The following is a 17,300-nucleotide window of genomic DNA, read 5'->3' on the forward strand; positions in this document are numbered from 1 at the left end:
TATACCCTACATGTGTATTTGCACTTTCAAAATAAGACCCGTATTTTTCTTTCAGTAATTCCCCTGTATGGTTGGTTACCTATGGAAAAAGTGCACACGCTTGGTTTTTTTGCTGTAAAACGAAAACAGTAAACATGTTAACTGATTTTATTCATTCTCATAGAAAATAGACCTGCGTGCACGACAGTTTGACGGCATCTAGAAATGCCTCTACATATGCAGATTGCTATAGTAATTCAGTTAACCAACGCTAGTCTCAACCATATATATATATATATATATATATATATATATATATATATATATATATATATATATATATATATATATATATATCGTTTTCATATCAGCAGGTCATTCCTGGATTTGTTTGTCGTGTTTTGCACTGGGATGTAGTTTTTTCCCATTCGCTTCAGCGCCGTCCTTTGGTTTTTCAACATTTCGCCCAGTTAGGTTCGTCTTTGAATAGGATGTTTGCACACATAGCAATAGAAATATAATTTATTTCCAAATTCAGATTACTTAATATATTCTGTATAAAATTGCATACATCAGCTTGGCTTTTATTACACCATGCGTGATAGGCCGCATTTGATTTAAAACCGTATAATCATAGACATCAGAAGATGAACCCGTTTACTCAAACCACCGCAGGGAAGGTTTCAGAAGAACAGAGAGAGATGACAAAAACCAAATTGATTTACCAAATGGGATTTTTTTCTCCTTCATATTTTTCATATATTCGACAACCCCATTTAGGTCTAAGCACTTTTATTTGGCCATATTGTTCTACTTATATATACATTTTCGTCTTTCACCATTATTCCACAAGATGGCGGTATATGATGTAATATTGTACCTGTTACTCCCTTATTACAGCTCTGCAAATCCATCTTATCATCTACACAGTGCGGTATTTATTTATTAAGGGACTGTCACTTCAGGAAAACAATAAAGAAATAAACAATATTTATACCATGGTTGTTTAAATGATCTCATTAATAAAAAGTATTTTTTCCCAGGGAAAAATGTAATCAGAAGTAGAATTTTCTAGCAGTGTACCCTCATTCACAGTCTCTATTCACAGTACCAGTTTATGTAAATTAAAACGTCATAAATAAAAGTGAGCATACAAAATGTTGTACGTGTACCTCTATGAATAATTTGGTTAGTAATTCTTTGTATATAATTATATACATATTCGCACATTAGAAGTAATAATACCTATAGCAATACTGTTTATATTTAATAAACAACCCTTTTACTATAGATTGGAATACAGCGCTATCTTTAGTAACCTTGTTATTTACTGTTAGAATGTGTAGCAAAATACATTGCCAGCGGCCTTTCAGTATGAGCTTACACAATTTAACACATGTTTGTTTTTTTTATCAGTTACCAAACTGGTTACATTAAAATGGTTTATTGAAGTGTGGTGTCTTCCATGGTCTTTCTGCTCTTGAAAAGTGAAGTTTATAGCACAACTGCGTTTCATATGTGTTGTTCGTTTAGACAAGTGGCAGATTTATAGTTTCTTTTTTTTCACTGTTAATCACTAACACGAATCCCCAGTCAAAGTTCCAAAACCTAATCCATAAAAATGTCAGATGTCGGAAGTTGCCGCTTAATCATTAGTGATGTTCCACACAAGAGGAATGAAGACTTTACTAACACGTTCCATCATTAATCTGTACAGCACTCAGGGCAGACGTATACAGATGTAGTAACAATCTGTTTCTGCATGATTTTAAACCAATGCTACAATTGGTTTACCTGTATTGAAGTCAAACCAGATGCATACCATTTAAGTTGAATTATGATTTATTATTGTTATTTTCTGTATACTGAACACATACACTGAACGCTCAGTTTGTCCCTGACATACATCTTGCAACGGCAATATACATGAGGATAGCCGCAGGAATTCCAATAAACACGATTAAAATAATTCTATAAACCCCCGTGCCGGTTTGGGTTTTTACCGCTCGTCTCCATAGCAGAAGTTCATAGCTAGATTCTTTAGTCTTTTCCTCATTATGATGCGGTCGGATTCGCTGCATCTTGTTTCCGTTCGCTTCAGCGCCGTCCTGCGTTGTTTTTTTGACAGTTTGACCAGGAACGGGACTCTCTGAATGAGATGTGTGCACACATAGCAAAAAAAATAAAATTGCCAAAGTAGGCCTACCGTGTGAAAACATGCTTCCTGAAGTAAATTTGATATACACTTTGCATTAACTAATTAATATTCTGCAATGAAACTCATTCACAAATCCAGATTCCCTTCAATCGCATTTAAATCAGAGTTTTGTTTAAATGTGAAGGTGAAATAACACTTTGTGCAGATTGGCTATATGATCTCATTACTTACATCAGCTGGGCTTTATTACACAGTACCCTGCCAGTTAAACGAGACCTATATGACATAAACGTTACCCTGGGTGTAACCCTCCTTTCTCACCATAAAGAAGTAACATTACATATCCCGTCCAAAAAAACCCCCAAACAAAACAATAAATATATATGTATAGGTGAACACTCTTGAGCGCGCCATGTCAAATCATTATATCAACACATTGGCTTTCAAAAGCGTTATATATTTTTTTCAAACATAAGCAATTTATTTATTTAAAAAAAAAATCGTTCTAATGGAAGCCGATATTTAGAACAATGTGTTCTGTTTTATAAGGATATTATCACCAGTCATTTCATATTTTTGATCTTTAAACAATTCTCCACGAGATGGCAGACTAAGAATATACTGTGATGTTCTCCTTTCTGAAGACAATACCATGGGGAAAAAGTAGAAATATTTTATTGCACATTAGGTCTTCGTCCACAGAACATATGTTATAGTATCTCTTTATTTAACCCCTGGAATTTTTTAAAGAACAAGTATTTTCAATACTGCACACAGGTCACTTTCCAACAACAAACACTGTCATGAATCTGCACTTGATAGATTGACATATATTAATAACATCTTTTTACTCTACGGGTGAAATGACTTACTGTAGGAAGTGTACAGACTACCTGAAAGTACGACGTGCAAATGTGGAGCTTTCTTTCTTCCTTAACGCCAGGAAATGGAACACTGTCAGTTGACTTCTGCGCAAATCACTACGAACAAGACAAACTGTGGTTCACCCACAAAATCGTTTATGTTTACAATTTTAGATAACCCAATTTGTTGCACATAAGTTAGTGATATAAACTGGCTGAATTGTGAGAAAAAAAAAAAAGATATTAAAAAGAACTTTAAGGGCCAAACAGCACATCATACCCTCTTCAGATGGTAGTTTCCTTGTTTTTCGGAGCTAAAATCATTTGCATCATTATTATTATTTGTTTATTTAGCAGACGCCTTTATCCAAGGCGACTTTCTGAAGACAATACCATGGAGAGTCACTTAAAATTACGTCTCACCCGAAACGAAAGACGGAGCACAAGGAGGTTAAGTGACTTGCTCAGGGTCACACAATGAGTCAATGGCTGACGTGGGATTTGAAACGAGGATTTCTTGGTTACAAGTCCATTTCTTTACCCACTGGACCACACAGCCTCCTCCAGGTATGGTATACCACGATTTAACACATACCACTAACTAACACCACACCAGGTATTTAAAAATACATGCACTTCAAAACTGCACATACCTACATGATGAACGGAAGTGCATGGCAGGCATGATTTATGGAATCATTTCATTAACTATAACCCCTTTACATTTTGATATTGTGCCACAAGTCTTGAACTCTAGCCCATCTCCAGTATTTACCCCAGTGAAAGCATTATATTAACTGTTTGTCTCTGATTTGAGAAACTTGAGAAAAAAAAAAGTTTTCAAGTTAGGGATCATCTTTTCCTTGTAATACATTCCAATTGTGTGGCGTAGGTCAGTAATGGAAAGAACCATATTGAAACTGTCCATTTTACAAAAGAGCTGTTGAGATGATGCAATAACTTTTTGCTTCTGCCTGGATTACACAAATTCACTCAAAGAAGACAAAGTGCCGAGAATGCCTCCTATTGTTTTATATGAATTAGCATCCTGTTCCAGTATTTTTCAGAATCTGTGCTGTAAGAAGTCTAGTGCTTTCATCAGTGTTATATCATTTGCAACATTTATTATTAACTTCCCAACTTTTCATTGTCCATAAAAAGATGACACACTTGAAGAAAATGTAACTTCCAGTTAGTTAGTCAAAAATGTATTTGGTAAGCTTAAAAATTTGTGGGATTTCCCAGTTGTATCATTTAGGATAAAATATTAAAAGAGTATTAGGCATGTGATAATTTTTTTGATGTATAAGAATAGTTATGTATTAATAATTACAGAGCATTTAATACATTCCACAGCATGTGTATGTGTGTATGTATATACGTGTGTGTGTATGTATATATGTATGTATATATAACTGGAATCAATGAAGGCGTTTTGAACAAAATGGAAACTTTTGTTTAAATACGGTACATTTCGTTTTCTCTAGGAACATGAATGTTAATTCTGCAGTTTATAAAAATGCCAGAATTGACAGTTTAGCCTTTCAACACTTTAAAGATTCTTATAAATAAAGCTATTTTCGTTTGAGCACATTTCACTACCCAGCACACATATGCACATGTCAATTTTACACAAAAACGCTGCCCCATGTGGATCTAATAACAGAAAAAAATCACCCTTTGACCCTTTTTTGGCTTCCTAAACTCCGCTAAAATCCAAGTGCAGCTAATTCTGTCATCTCACAGAATAGCAGGAATTGCTCAGATAATCTTAGTAGGTTTTAAATTTTACAGTTTGAAAAATAAACACTGAAAATATGAATATACATTAAAGCCTTTGCATATTGTGTGTAACCAGCTCTGGCAGATACAGTCTCTCATCTTAGAGCTCCATAACACTGTGGAAAAGCAAATTATCCTAAACCAAATGAAGTTTGCTGCAGAAAACTGAAATACTTTGCTAAAAATATATGATGTCTTTTAGGTCTACTTGAAATACAGATCCATAAATGTATTATTATTATTCAGTATATATTAAAGGCAAACATAAAATTTTACATAAAATTGTACATCATACAATAAAGACATATGCATGTAACAAAGCAACTTCTTGAATCCATTTTATTTCTTTAAAAACTTGAAAATATGTAAACATTTTAGGATTATTGTTTAAAACAAACTGTACATTTTTATACATTTTGCAGCATTTCAAATGAACAGGTAGCAGGTGTTAAAAAGTCCCATTCTTAAGGTGTTTCCAAGCCAAAGTATACCAAACATGCTCTCTACAATTAAGAAAAAGAAAATGTTTTAGAAAAAAGTTTAATAAAACGTCACAGCAATTTTTTAAAAACTAAAAATCTATTGAAGTTAAAAAGCAGATATCTATGGAGTGCCACGGCAGTGAAAGAAAACAAATAGCATGTAGAACAACAGCAACAACATAGAATTTAATTTCATAAAAACAGAAAGCTCATTGATACAATTTAGGGTTTAAACAGCAGGTGTGTCCCCTGACCCAGGGTTAAAATCTCTTTTCAAGTCCCTGTGTAGACTGAAGAGATCTGATTCAAACAGCGATCAAAAGTTCCAACTTGAAAAAACACATTTTCTTCAGAGGTAGGGGAGAATTCCTGTCCAGAGCCACTTTGCATTTCTTGGACCATACCGAAACCTGGAAGAAAAAAAAAAAAAAAAGTCGTCATCTTCCAAGTTACCTTGAACATTGTTAGATAATATATGCATGGCTTTGTTTTCTATCCAGCTGTTACCACCTAACATCACACTGTCCTTGCTCAGAGCACAGATAATATCTGCTATGTCACTGGTGACAGGGTGTAAGGCCAGCATATGGGCAGCCAGAATAGCATTGACTTGGAATTGTTTGTTTTACAATAATTACCAAAACAGGGAATCTGTATTTTACATAAGGGTCAGGGGTTCCCATTCAGTCATGTGCACCATACTGAAGGTTTTTCAAATATTTTGTACCTCTGTATTGTACATGGGTAAGCTATAATAAACCCTGACCTAAGCTGAAAAAGAAATACATTTAAAACGTGCTTAATTAAATTATTATATTATTATGAATCGACTCGCAAAGCTTGCGTCTAACCCTCAGCTTTCTGCTCCCGCCACACTTTTCTGTCAGGTTGCAGTATATTTATCATTCCATTCTTGCTGCCAGTTTAATTGCCTTTCCTTCTTTTCATTACAAGTGGCTTACAATCTTCACGATTCCTTTCCTGTTACAAACTGGTTCCCCTATTTTAATTCACCTCTATCTGTCTGCCTGTCGAGAGCTACTTTTATTTTTCATTTGCAAATTACTAACTGTTTCAACAGTTATTTTCCTGGGTGTGCTGAGAGCAGGCCTGTAGACATTGTCCATGGCTGTTCAGCAAGCCCCATGACTCAATACATGAAATGACTACCAGGTGCTGTCTGAATTTGAAGGCAAATGGAGGAACATAGGAATCTTTCATTTTGTTTATTACACGTTTTAAAGCAATACCAGTTTTTCACGGTGGAAAAAAATAAATGCTGCAAACTTTTCACTGGAGCAAGAACTCAGAAAATCATGTCCAATATGTTTATTTTTCTGAGCAACCAATGTATTAAATACAGGTATCTACTGTAGAATATTTTTAATGGATTTTTTGTATTTATTTTCAATTGCAATCATTGGATCGGTCTGTTGAAAATGATGTCTTTCATACACAAGCTAATATTCTTCTTTCCTGTAACAGTGGGGTGGACTGGCTACAGACTTGTTGTTATTGTTGAGGGTAACACAGGTTCTTTTACAAGCTTAGCAGTCATGCTGCACAAAGTCCACACGAGGCAGCTGGTAGAGAAAGCTGGGAGTCCTTTCATTCACTTCAAGTGTGCTGGCACACAGGTTAGCCTCCCTGTCTATTCCCTCTTCTATATTGAGTGATTAGTGTAACATAATACTTACTAAGAGTAGCCCTTGAAACCGATATGTTGGCCACTTGTGGTACAACTTATTTAAAATTTATATCAATGAAAATGTAATGTTTAAAGCTGTGTTGTGTGCTTTTTTTAAACCAGGGCTAAAAATAAAATCAAAATAAAATAGCCATATATATATATATATATATATATATATATATATATATATATATATATATATATATATATATATATATATATATGGCATAACAACAATTAGGTTCATCTAGTTTATACTGCAGTGTTGTCAAAAAGATCCCAATATCATTAATATATTTTATTAAATTAACTGCAATAGTTTGTCAGTCACCTTTGGTATGTAATTTAAAAAGAAAAAAGTTATTTAAAATGGAGAAAAACTTGAACTTTTTAGAATAAAATTTCAATAAAATATATTGAAGCTTTGTATACCAGGAGAATTCTGGTCTTTGAGTACAACGGGTATATAACATAGATGTATTTTTTTTTTTTTTTGTACAGTACAGAATTTACATTAAACCACCATCACACACTTCACCTGTGGAGCCCGAGTGTGCTGAGTTCATGGGATACCCATTTTGTCGATGTGGATTAAAGCAATGGGAGTCCCCTGCTAAACTGACATCATTGACAGATTGTTCAATTCTGTAGTTGTCTCCATAATGGAAGCAACTCTGAAAGCTCCCTTGGTAACCTATAGGAAGAAAAAAAAATGTTCTCCTTAGTGTCTCTATTCAATATGAAGTTAAAGCGAGGAAGTATATTTTGTTACTGAATACAAAAAGTGAAAGTGTTCCCAGCATGCTGTCTTTGAGATAGATCTTAGATGCTACTAATATGTCTGTACACAGCCTACTGTATCTTCCTGACCGAAATGGAATCAGTACTAGAACTGTACTACTAACATGCCTTGGCAGGATGGATGCAGTGAGATGCAGCCTCTGCAGTAAATGTTTAAATGAACAAATCCAACAGATCAGGCAAAAGCTCACAACACCAGCACAGCGTTTCTAAAACACTTTGGGTTAGTGTGCCTGTTTTTTTTTCTTTTTTTTTCTTCTTTTTATTCGTGTATTTGTGTGGAGTAATGTTTCATTAGCAACATATAAACATACTAACAGCCATGCGAGGCAACATTGCATGTCCACCATATGTGCATGTATTTATAGCAATTCAAACTGCATCCAGTGTACAATAACATGATGATAGTAATTTAACTTTTACTTTAATCAAAATGATACTTTTGCTGTTTGGAGACCACATTAATAGAAATTAGGAAGCAGTTCCTAAGTCCCTTGGGACCAGGCTTTTTTTTTCTTTCTTTTCTGTGACAATAAAGTCGTCTTTGTAGCACTTTGAAAGCCGACTCTCTCTCAATGCACATTTGTTTCCTGAAGGATAATACGGGGAAGAAACTACAGCTTGTGGTTTTGGCAGTTTTGTTATACTGGCAACAAAATCCAGACTTGCAGCTACTACATCTTAGTCACAAAACTCTCAAGTACCGGTATATGTAAAATGACTAAAACATATATAACAGTATTATTTTTTATTATGTTATGGCTGTTAGTATTATACATATTTGTCATTTTTTGTGTTTTTCACATTTTGACCACAGATGGCTATAATTAAACTAATTGTTTCAAGTTGTTATTGTTAGTTTTAAGTACATGCCAACAGTATGTCTTCTTTTCCTTTTTAAATGTTTGCATATGAAACTATTGTTTGGCTCTGAGCTGTTTGCTCAAAGGAGAAACACAATTAGAACAGACCCACTAAGCCTTTGCATGAGTGCAAATTTGTACCAGCTTTTCTGTTGCTTTTAAAAACACCTTGGTAGTTTCAAGCTAGTCCTGTAATGTTGCCAGTCCATTTCTCCTTTTGCAAAAATCTATTTAAATTTGATTTGCTGTTCTTTAATAACGTGCGTCATACATTTGGCTAATATAGTGGGGTGAGCTTTGTGTGCCGTGCAATGGTCCAATGAATTACCCAATAATGTAAAAGCGAATATCATCTTTCTCCACACCAATAAAACACACATCTATAAATCCGGGGGATCGAAGTGGGAAAACACTTAGAGCAGCAGAAATAAAAGTGGTATTGAATTACACTGACGTGAATGTTGAGTGTACCTTCATGGGTGTGTTGGTCCTGGAAGTGCAGGTAAGGTTTCTGGTGAGCAACCAGCTGATGTTCGCTATGGGCCAGACCCTGTGATGAGGAAGAGCTGTGCTTCTCCATTTGTGCTGCTGGAGGTGCTACACTTTTCATTGGGCTGATACCTGGGGGCAGCAGCAGCGGCGTTGCAATCCTAGGAAAAGACCAGGACAGAAAAGTGAAAAAGCAAAATAAAACAAAAATGCAACTTACTGAAGCCCCTTCAACTCGCACGTTGTTTTGAGAAAACCCCCAGCGCGTCTAATAATTCAACACGTCCCCTTTAAACCAGTGCAACGTGCACGTCACGGCCTGAATCTGTACAGAGCACGGTCTGAAAACTAGCTCCAGGAGGCTTTACGGATTTTAAATTGTATTATTGTTGCTGGGTTTTCAAAATGTTTTAGTTTAAAAGGTTAAGTGAATGTTCAACTCAATTCTTAAATAAATATCCACACCTAATGCTGTTGCCAAAAAGACAATTGGTGTGGACATCTTCATTTACTTCCATTGCATGGATGAGTGGAGCAAGGAAACATGGCATAAATATATTTGTTTCTGAGTTTTAAATTGCTGAATCACATACCTATTTCTGTTTTTCTTAAGATTTAATAATGTGTAAACAACAACACACTTCTATGTACATAACTTGATTCTGTCTCCTGGTTTTCATTTACACACACAAGCTGGTTCAGTTAGTAAAGGAGAGAAATAAGAAAATCATGGAAACCTGGTTGATTTCAATAAAGCACTCGTGCCTTTAATACATTATTCTAAGAGTTTAAACCTTGTTCATCTCAGAAAGAAAGCCACTGGTTCTAGGTTCAATGTGCTATCCTGATTATCACAAGCATGAGACCTCCCATTGCCATGTTGGGTTTAGATCTGTCTAAACTGGATTATTATTATTATTTGTTTCTTAGCAGACGCCCTTATCCAGGGTGACTTACAATTGTTACATGATATCACATTATTTTTACATACAATTACCTATTTATACAGTTGTGTTTTTACTGGAGCAATCTAGGTAAAGTACCTTGCTCAAGAGTACAGCAGCATTGTCTCCACCAGGAATTGAACCCACAACCCTCCGGTCAAGAGTCCAAAGCCGTAACCATTACTCCACACTGCTGCCCGTGGATTAGATGTGTCCCACAGGGACTAGTGACAACTACTACTTAACCACCAGCACCACTCCCTGTAACATTTGGTCATTTTGGATGTATCCCACCCAAGTAATGACCGGACAGAACCAGACTAAGTTGCATGGCTGCAACTTATAACAGACAGACTCTGATGCCTCTAACCCAAGGCTAAAGTTAAGAAGAATTTTAATATAACCTTCTGGGAGACGATCGATTTAATTCCACTCACAAAACGTTTTAAAATACATGTATTCAAGCTAGTATGTTGAAGGTTATTTTGCTTGTACTTGGCTACTGACCATATGGTTATAATAACCTTTTAATGCTGTATTAGGTAATTGCTGCTTATATGCGGACAATTATGGAATAAGGGGAACTATGGTTCAGAAGTTTTAAAATATGTGAAGCATGTGTCTTTAAAACTAAAAGGACTTTGTTCCAAAAAATGATACAGGTTAGAAGTATTTTCTCTGGTCCTACTTTTAAAAAAACCAACCCCCCCCCCCCCCCCCCCCCAAAAAAAAAAAAAACAGTGACACTGTTTTAGGTATACAGTAACTATATAATGGAATGAAAGTACTTGCAGTTGTAATTAATACTAGATTAGTTTTCTGTCCCGACTGGATGGGTGTGGGACTCCACATTCTGTACCTATACAGCAGGGGGTTTCAACAGGGGGGATGTGTACCCCTGGGGCTACTTCTAAGGATCATAGTGGGTACGCAGGATGACGCAGAAAAGCAACTACAGAAATGAACGAAATACAAAATAATGATCTTGAATTTATTTTTTTAACGGTATTATATATTATCTCAAAACCACTGTGCATAAATATTTATTTTTTGTTTAGCAGCTCAAAGGTTAGCATAGTACAGTTTATAAATGATCACCCACTGGTACACATGCGTGATTCTGAATGAGCGGACTTCCACTCTGATACTGGGTGAATCAGGCGGCCGTCTGGCGATTCTGCCACTGCAGCACCATCTTTCTTTTTTTTTAAAAAGTGTAAATGCACTGGTAAACATAAACTGCTTTTTATTAACAGCAATAGCAGCTGGTTAAATTGTTTTCGGTGGTTTGATACATCCAGATTATCCTGTGCATCATTTCTTGTGTCAAAAATAGATACATTTCTTACTCGCAAAAAAAAAAAAAAAACCAAGGAAGAAACCAAGGGTATGCTGAAAGTGAAAAGCGACAAGCGATCATTTTATGTTGGCTTCAATAAGAAGTTTATCATTGTTAGTTATTATAGTTTTATCTTGAGGTTAATGTTTTTGATGTTGTAACCATTTTAAATGTCACACATAATTATGCCGAGTTGGGAAGTAAATGGTAACGTGATAAACATTTACAGTGGAGACTGTTTTGGATTATTTATAATAGCTTTGATGAATAGAAAGCAAATATGTGTTTCCGAAGAGATTCCTAAACACTGCATCTTGTTTCTGTCTTAAATCAGAAGTTTATTTTCAGGCTCAAAGGGTTGTGAGAAATTATATATTAAATAAACAGGGGGAAAAATTATTTGTTAATTAGATTATTTTGGCCTACCATTGCAACTGTGGTACCATTCAGTACAGCAACAATTGTAAGGGTACTTAAACTGAAACCTTCAGACAGAAGGGGTACAGTTTCAAAAAAAAGGTTGAAAATCCCTGCTATATGGGAATACTGTATCTAAGAAATGTGCTTTATTCTTCAGATTTTCTTTTGTCCAGTAACACTATCTTACTAACACCACCTTTTTTGCTACTTTCAGAATGTATTTACATCTAGTACCTTGTATATTATTATTATTGTAGTCATTTTAGTAGTCGAACTAAAAGGATCAGATTACCAAGCTGTTACTGCTGTGCAAAAAGGTAAATTCTCAAACTAGAAATAAACAAACCAGAATGTTACAAGTGCACAAGTAGTTTATTATTAGTTTTGTAACATTGCCTGTTTTTCTTTCACACATGTTGCACTGATGCAGATCCTAAGATGTTAAAAAAAAAAAAAAAAAAAATAACAAAAAAGGGAATTGGTATATGGCTAAAATATAATATACAATACATTTATTAAACTCGCTGACACACACAGTTTCTAATGTGTATACTGTATATATTAACTATAGGGCCCATTATCTGCAGCCAAGCATGAATGCAAAAGTAACATTCAAACCTAAACTTCATTGATCTCTATACAAGTGCCTTACGAGTTAACTATTCTTCCACTGGCTGGTTCATCTCCAGATCCGCCCTATCTCTCCTCCATTTATACGGAACGCATTATAAATATCAGATGCTATGCAGGCTTCATACTGACTTAAAATGAATATTGCTAATCCAGCCTTTGGATGTAGCCCAATGTGCTGCCATGTGTTTCTGTGTAGAGCTGGATCTCTGGAGACCTGCTGTCAGCACAAACTCAGGAAACAGTTATACTGTTCATATTTTTACAACTAACCTCTATATGCAGCTAAAATGAATCATAAGCTAATCATTGCCAGGTGCCTGTGCCTCTTCTGAAGGAATGAGAAGAATCTTTCATATGCAATGCAAATCTTTCAGTGGTAGTTACCTTGCTGATCATCTTCATGTTTTGCAGTCTTTCAAAATATGCTTCCCTGACAAGAGTCTTTAGTGAAGTCCCCTGTGTGAGTCTATACTATTCACAGTTTTTAGAAAGATGCCTGCGATAGCAAAGGCTGCTGAACCGACGTGGAGCATTTCTAACATTGTGTGACGTGTACACAGAAGACACTTGTATAAGAAATAGTAGCATCACTACATAGAGGGTGACACAGCTAGAGATTCACTGCTTTTCACTCCTGTAACTGAATATTTATGATACCTCCTTGTGACCCCCTGCAGTGTTGTAGGTAAATAGTACATGAATCTGCTGAACGCTTCACACTAGATAAAATAACTTTCTAAAGACCACCAAACTATAAAAGTACACTTACAGACGGTCCCTTCAGCAGTCATTATATGCAAGTTTTGTAGCCTATTGTGCACAGTAATTGCCACGCATGAAGTAAAATGCCATCTAATGTGCAGTGAAAAACAATGCTCCATTTTATCTATGAATATATTTGACACGGTTGTATCATAAATACATACTGGAGTAACCCAGATTTGGCCGACTCTGACCAGCCATGTGGTTTCTCTCACCGTAGCTCCTGATAATGTTTGCTGGTTGACTGCTGTCCTTTTGTGTTTTTGCCACAGGTTGGCACTGGCAGGCATGTAAACCAACCACATCATTCCTGGCAGGGCTGAAAATGATGTGCGTCCTCTTTCCTGCCAGCCTGCATGCCCTCCCCTCACCCACTTTGCTCAAACACATATATCAATCCTGTTATCATAGAGAAACTATCATGTTTTCATGACAGACACAATACCAAAATCTTTCTAACAATAATAAAAAACATTCTGTCAGCAAGACCGGCAATTGTACCTAAACACCTTCAAACTATTACATTAACCTAAAATACCTACTCCTTTAAAGATCATAGCGTATGCATGTAATGCACTCGGATGACAAAACAAAAAGAAGCAACAACATCTTTAAAGATAAAACATTTTATGTTCCCGGGTAAGGATTGATTTTTATGGCTAGCACAAGCTCCTGTGATGCATAAAGCAATGTTGCTCTGAATCTGTAAAGTGCATCATCTGAAACATATGCTTTTCTGTTCTATAAGTATAGTAAACAGTTTACTGCCTCCGGTTGAAACAGTTTAATAGCAGATGCTTTTGTTATACAGTAAATCAAGATTTATACTGTATAAATCAAGATTCATGGGTAACAAGAGGTTATTTGTCTCTGCTGTTCCATCACCTGTACACTCCTTTGGGGCTACACATCAACGTCCTGCTTCTGCGTGCCAGGATTTAAAACAAAGTGATGGATTATTCAGGTGTCTTGGCTTACTGTTGTGAGAATGGATTTAGTTTTTGTGACATATCTGTTTCTGGTTACGACAGTAAAGCTCCTTTTATAAATGACCTGTCTCATTTTCCACTAACCCTGAGCATCAGAAACCTGCAGGTTCTAATCCAAAGACCTCCAGTTTTATTGAGATCTAACATTTAATAATGTAATCACACAGTGGTTGCAGAAAAAAGGCCAACAAGATGCTCGGATATATTGTGAGAAGTGTTGAATTTAAATCAAGGGAAGTAATGTTAAAACTTCACAATGCATTAGTAAGACCTCACCTAGAATATTGTGTTCAGTTCTGGTCACCTCGTTACAAAAAGGATATTGCTGCTCTAGAAAGAGTGCAAAGAAGAGCAACCAGAATTATCCCAGGTTTAAAAGGCATGTCGTATGCAGACAGGCTAAAAGAATTGAATCTATTCAGTCTTGAACAAAGAAGACTATGCAGTGATCTGATTCAAGCATTCAAAATCCTAAAAGGAATAGACAGTCGACCCAGGGGACTTTTTTGACATGAAAAAAGAAACAAGGACCAGAGGTCACAAATGGAGATTAGATAAAAGGGCATTCAGCACAGAAAACAGGAGGCACTTTTTTACACAGAGAATTGTGAGGGTCTGGAACCAACTCCCCAGTAATGTTGTTGAAGCTGACACCCTGGGATCCTTCAAGAAGCTGCGTGATGAGATTCTGGGATCAATAAGCCAATAACAACCAAAAGAGCAAGATGGGCTGAATGGCCTCCTCTCGTTTGTAAACTTTCTTATGTTCTTTCTTATGAAGGGATTTAAGCCTCTTTCTTTGGATGTATGGGTTTGAATTTAGGCTTAGATAACTAAAATGTCACAAAGTTATGCACAGTTCTCAATATATGTTACAGGGAGGTCCATGACTAATGGCAGACTGTTTAGGACAGGATTGAGGTGCATTGTAGAAGGTTACATGTTGCCTGTCTGTACCATAACTGTTTTCATGGTCTATATCTTAAAAAAAAACTAATTTGAAGAAAAATGTATATATTAAAAAGATTTATGAAAAAAAATACTAAAATTGGATAACCGGTAATAAAACTTGACTGAACAAAACATCTGCGTAAAATCTCTGCTACAGAATGGTAACTTTTTCTTGTGCGATACCCATGATTTAAACTTGACCCTGAGAATCTAAGAATATAATTGTCTACATGGTATGTAGCCAAAATCTAAAAAGGCAGAATCCAGGAAGTCTCATTATCACAATATGTCAGCAATCTTAGGGAACAGGTCAAAGTGGCAGCTGTGGGGCTGGTGGCAGTGGCAGTGACAATTACCTATAAACTCCCCTCAGGGGGGTGCTTTTAGTATTCACCAACATTAAAACATTCTGAGATAAAGTACACTTTGTATTACACCACATTAAATTCTCCTACTGCCTCTTGGCTTTCAAAATGCAATGAAAAGTGGTAGATTCCGTTTCAGTTACAGCATGTATATTATTTTAAGGACTATCAGACTCTGATAAGATTTCCTTTAATTAATCGCACGGCTTAGAGAAACCCAGCGGACAGAGTGGTTTACACCCCATTTGTGAAGGAGAGAGTTGGACAACTTGAGTGACAGCTCCAGGCTGTACAGTACTTGCACGACGTTTGCTAGGTGCAGTTTCAAACGGGACAAATTTATGACCAGACAGTGCTGAGGAAATCTTTTCATACAGATGTGAATTGAGAAATGCTTTACTGCAACAGAGCTGTGCACAGTCAGGATGGTTACTACACATCATGCCAGTAAATGAACCAGACCACACCTTAGCAAATGTGTTGGATTCAGAGCTTCTCAAACGTCTCAGATTATGTATGGAAGAGGCTGTGGTATATTACTTCTCTGGTCATTCATACTAACTTCATAACCAGCTGCTGGTCAGTAGAATGAACTGGTTTTGGGTGCCTGCAGTTTTAAAAGGCAAAATAAATGGAACAGTACAAAAGTTTTGCCATACAAAACATGTGTCTTAAACGAGAGTAAGAAGTGGGGTTCTGAAAACATAGTGCTACATGTCCCCACCTGTTGCTACAACTGTTTAAATAACGTACCTATAATTTCTTTTCATTGTTAACAACATCCCGACAACTTTTTACACTTCTAACTTTAAAGTCTGTTTCAAAGCTATTTTCAAAATGGCCGTTCTAGTGCACGGATAGTCTAAGGATTATTGCCCACATTGTCAAACGGGTAACACAGCAATAACGATCCATGATGTGGTATGGAACAGAAAAGCCAGAGCACTTATGTTTTAAAAAAATATAATAATAATAATAATAATAATAATAATAATAATAATAATAATAATAATAATAATAATAAATCGCTTTTCCTCCTATCTGTTTCTAAGCTGCTGCTACTGAACTAGAGCCTGTGAAAACCAAGACTGACAGGTCTGACTGCCTAAATATTTTATAAATAAGTAACAATCTCTGTAAGGGGATTGGTGAAGGTCATTTTAATTGTCTGTGACCCAGCTTTGTCAAAAGTCAATCTGGGTAAAGACGATTTTGTTTTACATTTTTGACGCTGCCAAATTTAATGAACAATTTCCTGTCTGTGAAATGCCAGGATCAATTTTATTTTGTAGTCTGTTGAAGAGGCTCCAGAGACACTGAAGCTGAGACCAGGGGAGACTTTTTACTGTGCTTCGTAAGCAGACATGCATCATGGGGTGTTTCAATAAACCTGAGATGACGCATACAGATCTGAGTCACAACAACATCATTAGGTCCATTCATTAAAGTACAGCTATATTAACATATACTGGCTTTCCAATGAGTTTGGTTTTTGAAGCCCAAATATGTTGAATTGAAAATTGTTTTGTTAATTATAAATAATGAAGTCCCTTTCAATCCTTCTCCTGAAGATTCCAGTACTGTACAATCTTATTGTACTTTGCCAAGAGGGCTGTCTAGTGCACAGAAATCAACAGCTACTTCAACAAATTAAATTCTTGTTTTTGGGAATATAACTAAATTCCTTAACAAAATAAGTATTTCTGAAGCCATCGTGTCTGCTAGTCATGTAAGCTAATACACATAAAACACATTTATAATCCTGTTTGAGGTCTAAGTTTGGATAAATG

The 17,300-nt window shown here is 35.9% G+C and overlaps 1 protein-coding gene across 5 annotated transcripts in view; it reads right to left on the reverse strand.

The window, feature by feature from the left end:
* Positions 1 to 5,107: 5,107 nt before the first annotated feature.
* Positions 5,108 to 17,300, reverse strand: part of LOC117417209 (zinc finger protein GLIS1-like) — a 95,265-nt gene continuing 83,072 nt past the window's right edge. For 4 of the 5 annotated variants that reach the window (XM_059034936.1, XM_059034935.1, XM_059034934.1 and 1 more), the window contains 3 exons: positions 9,090 to 9,268; positions 7,493 to 7,648; positions 5,108 to 5,674 (listed from right to left, as the gene is read on the reverse strand). In XM_059034936.1, coding sequence (XP_058890919.1) covers positions 5,538 to 5,674; positions 7,493 to 7,648; positions 9,090 to 9,268 — 472 coding nt within the window. In that variant the 3' untranslated portion in view covers positions 5,108 to 5,537. The remainder of the gene's footprint in view (positions 5,675 to 7,492; positions 7,649 to 9,089; positions 9,269 to 17,300) is intronic. The other variant, XM_059034937.1, reaches the window with a different exon arrangement.

Source organism: Acipenser ruthenus, chromosome 12 (genome assembly GCF_902713425.1).
Source record: "Acipenser ruthenus chromosome 12, fAciRut3.2 maternal haplotype, whole genome shotgun sequence".
In the NCBI taxonomy this organism is placed as follows: Eukaryota; Metazoa; Chordata; class Actinopteri; order Acipenseriformes; family Acipenseridae; genus Acipenser; species Acipenser ruthenus.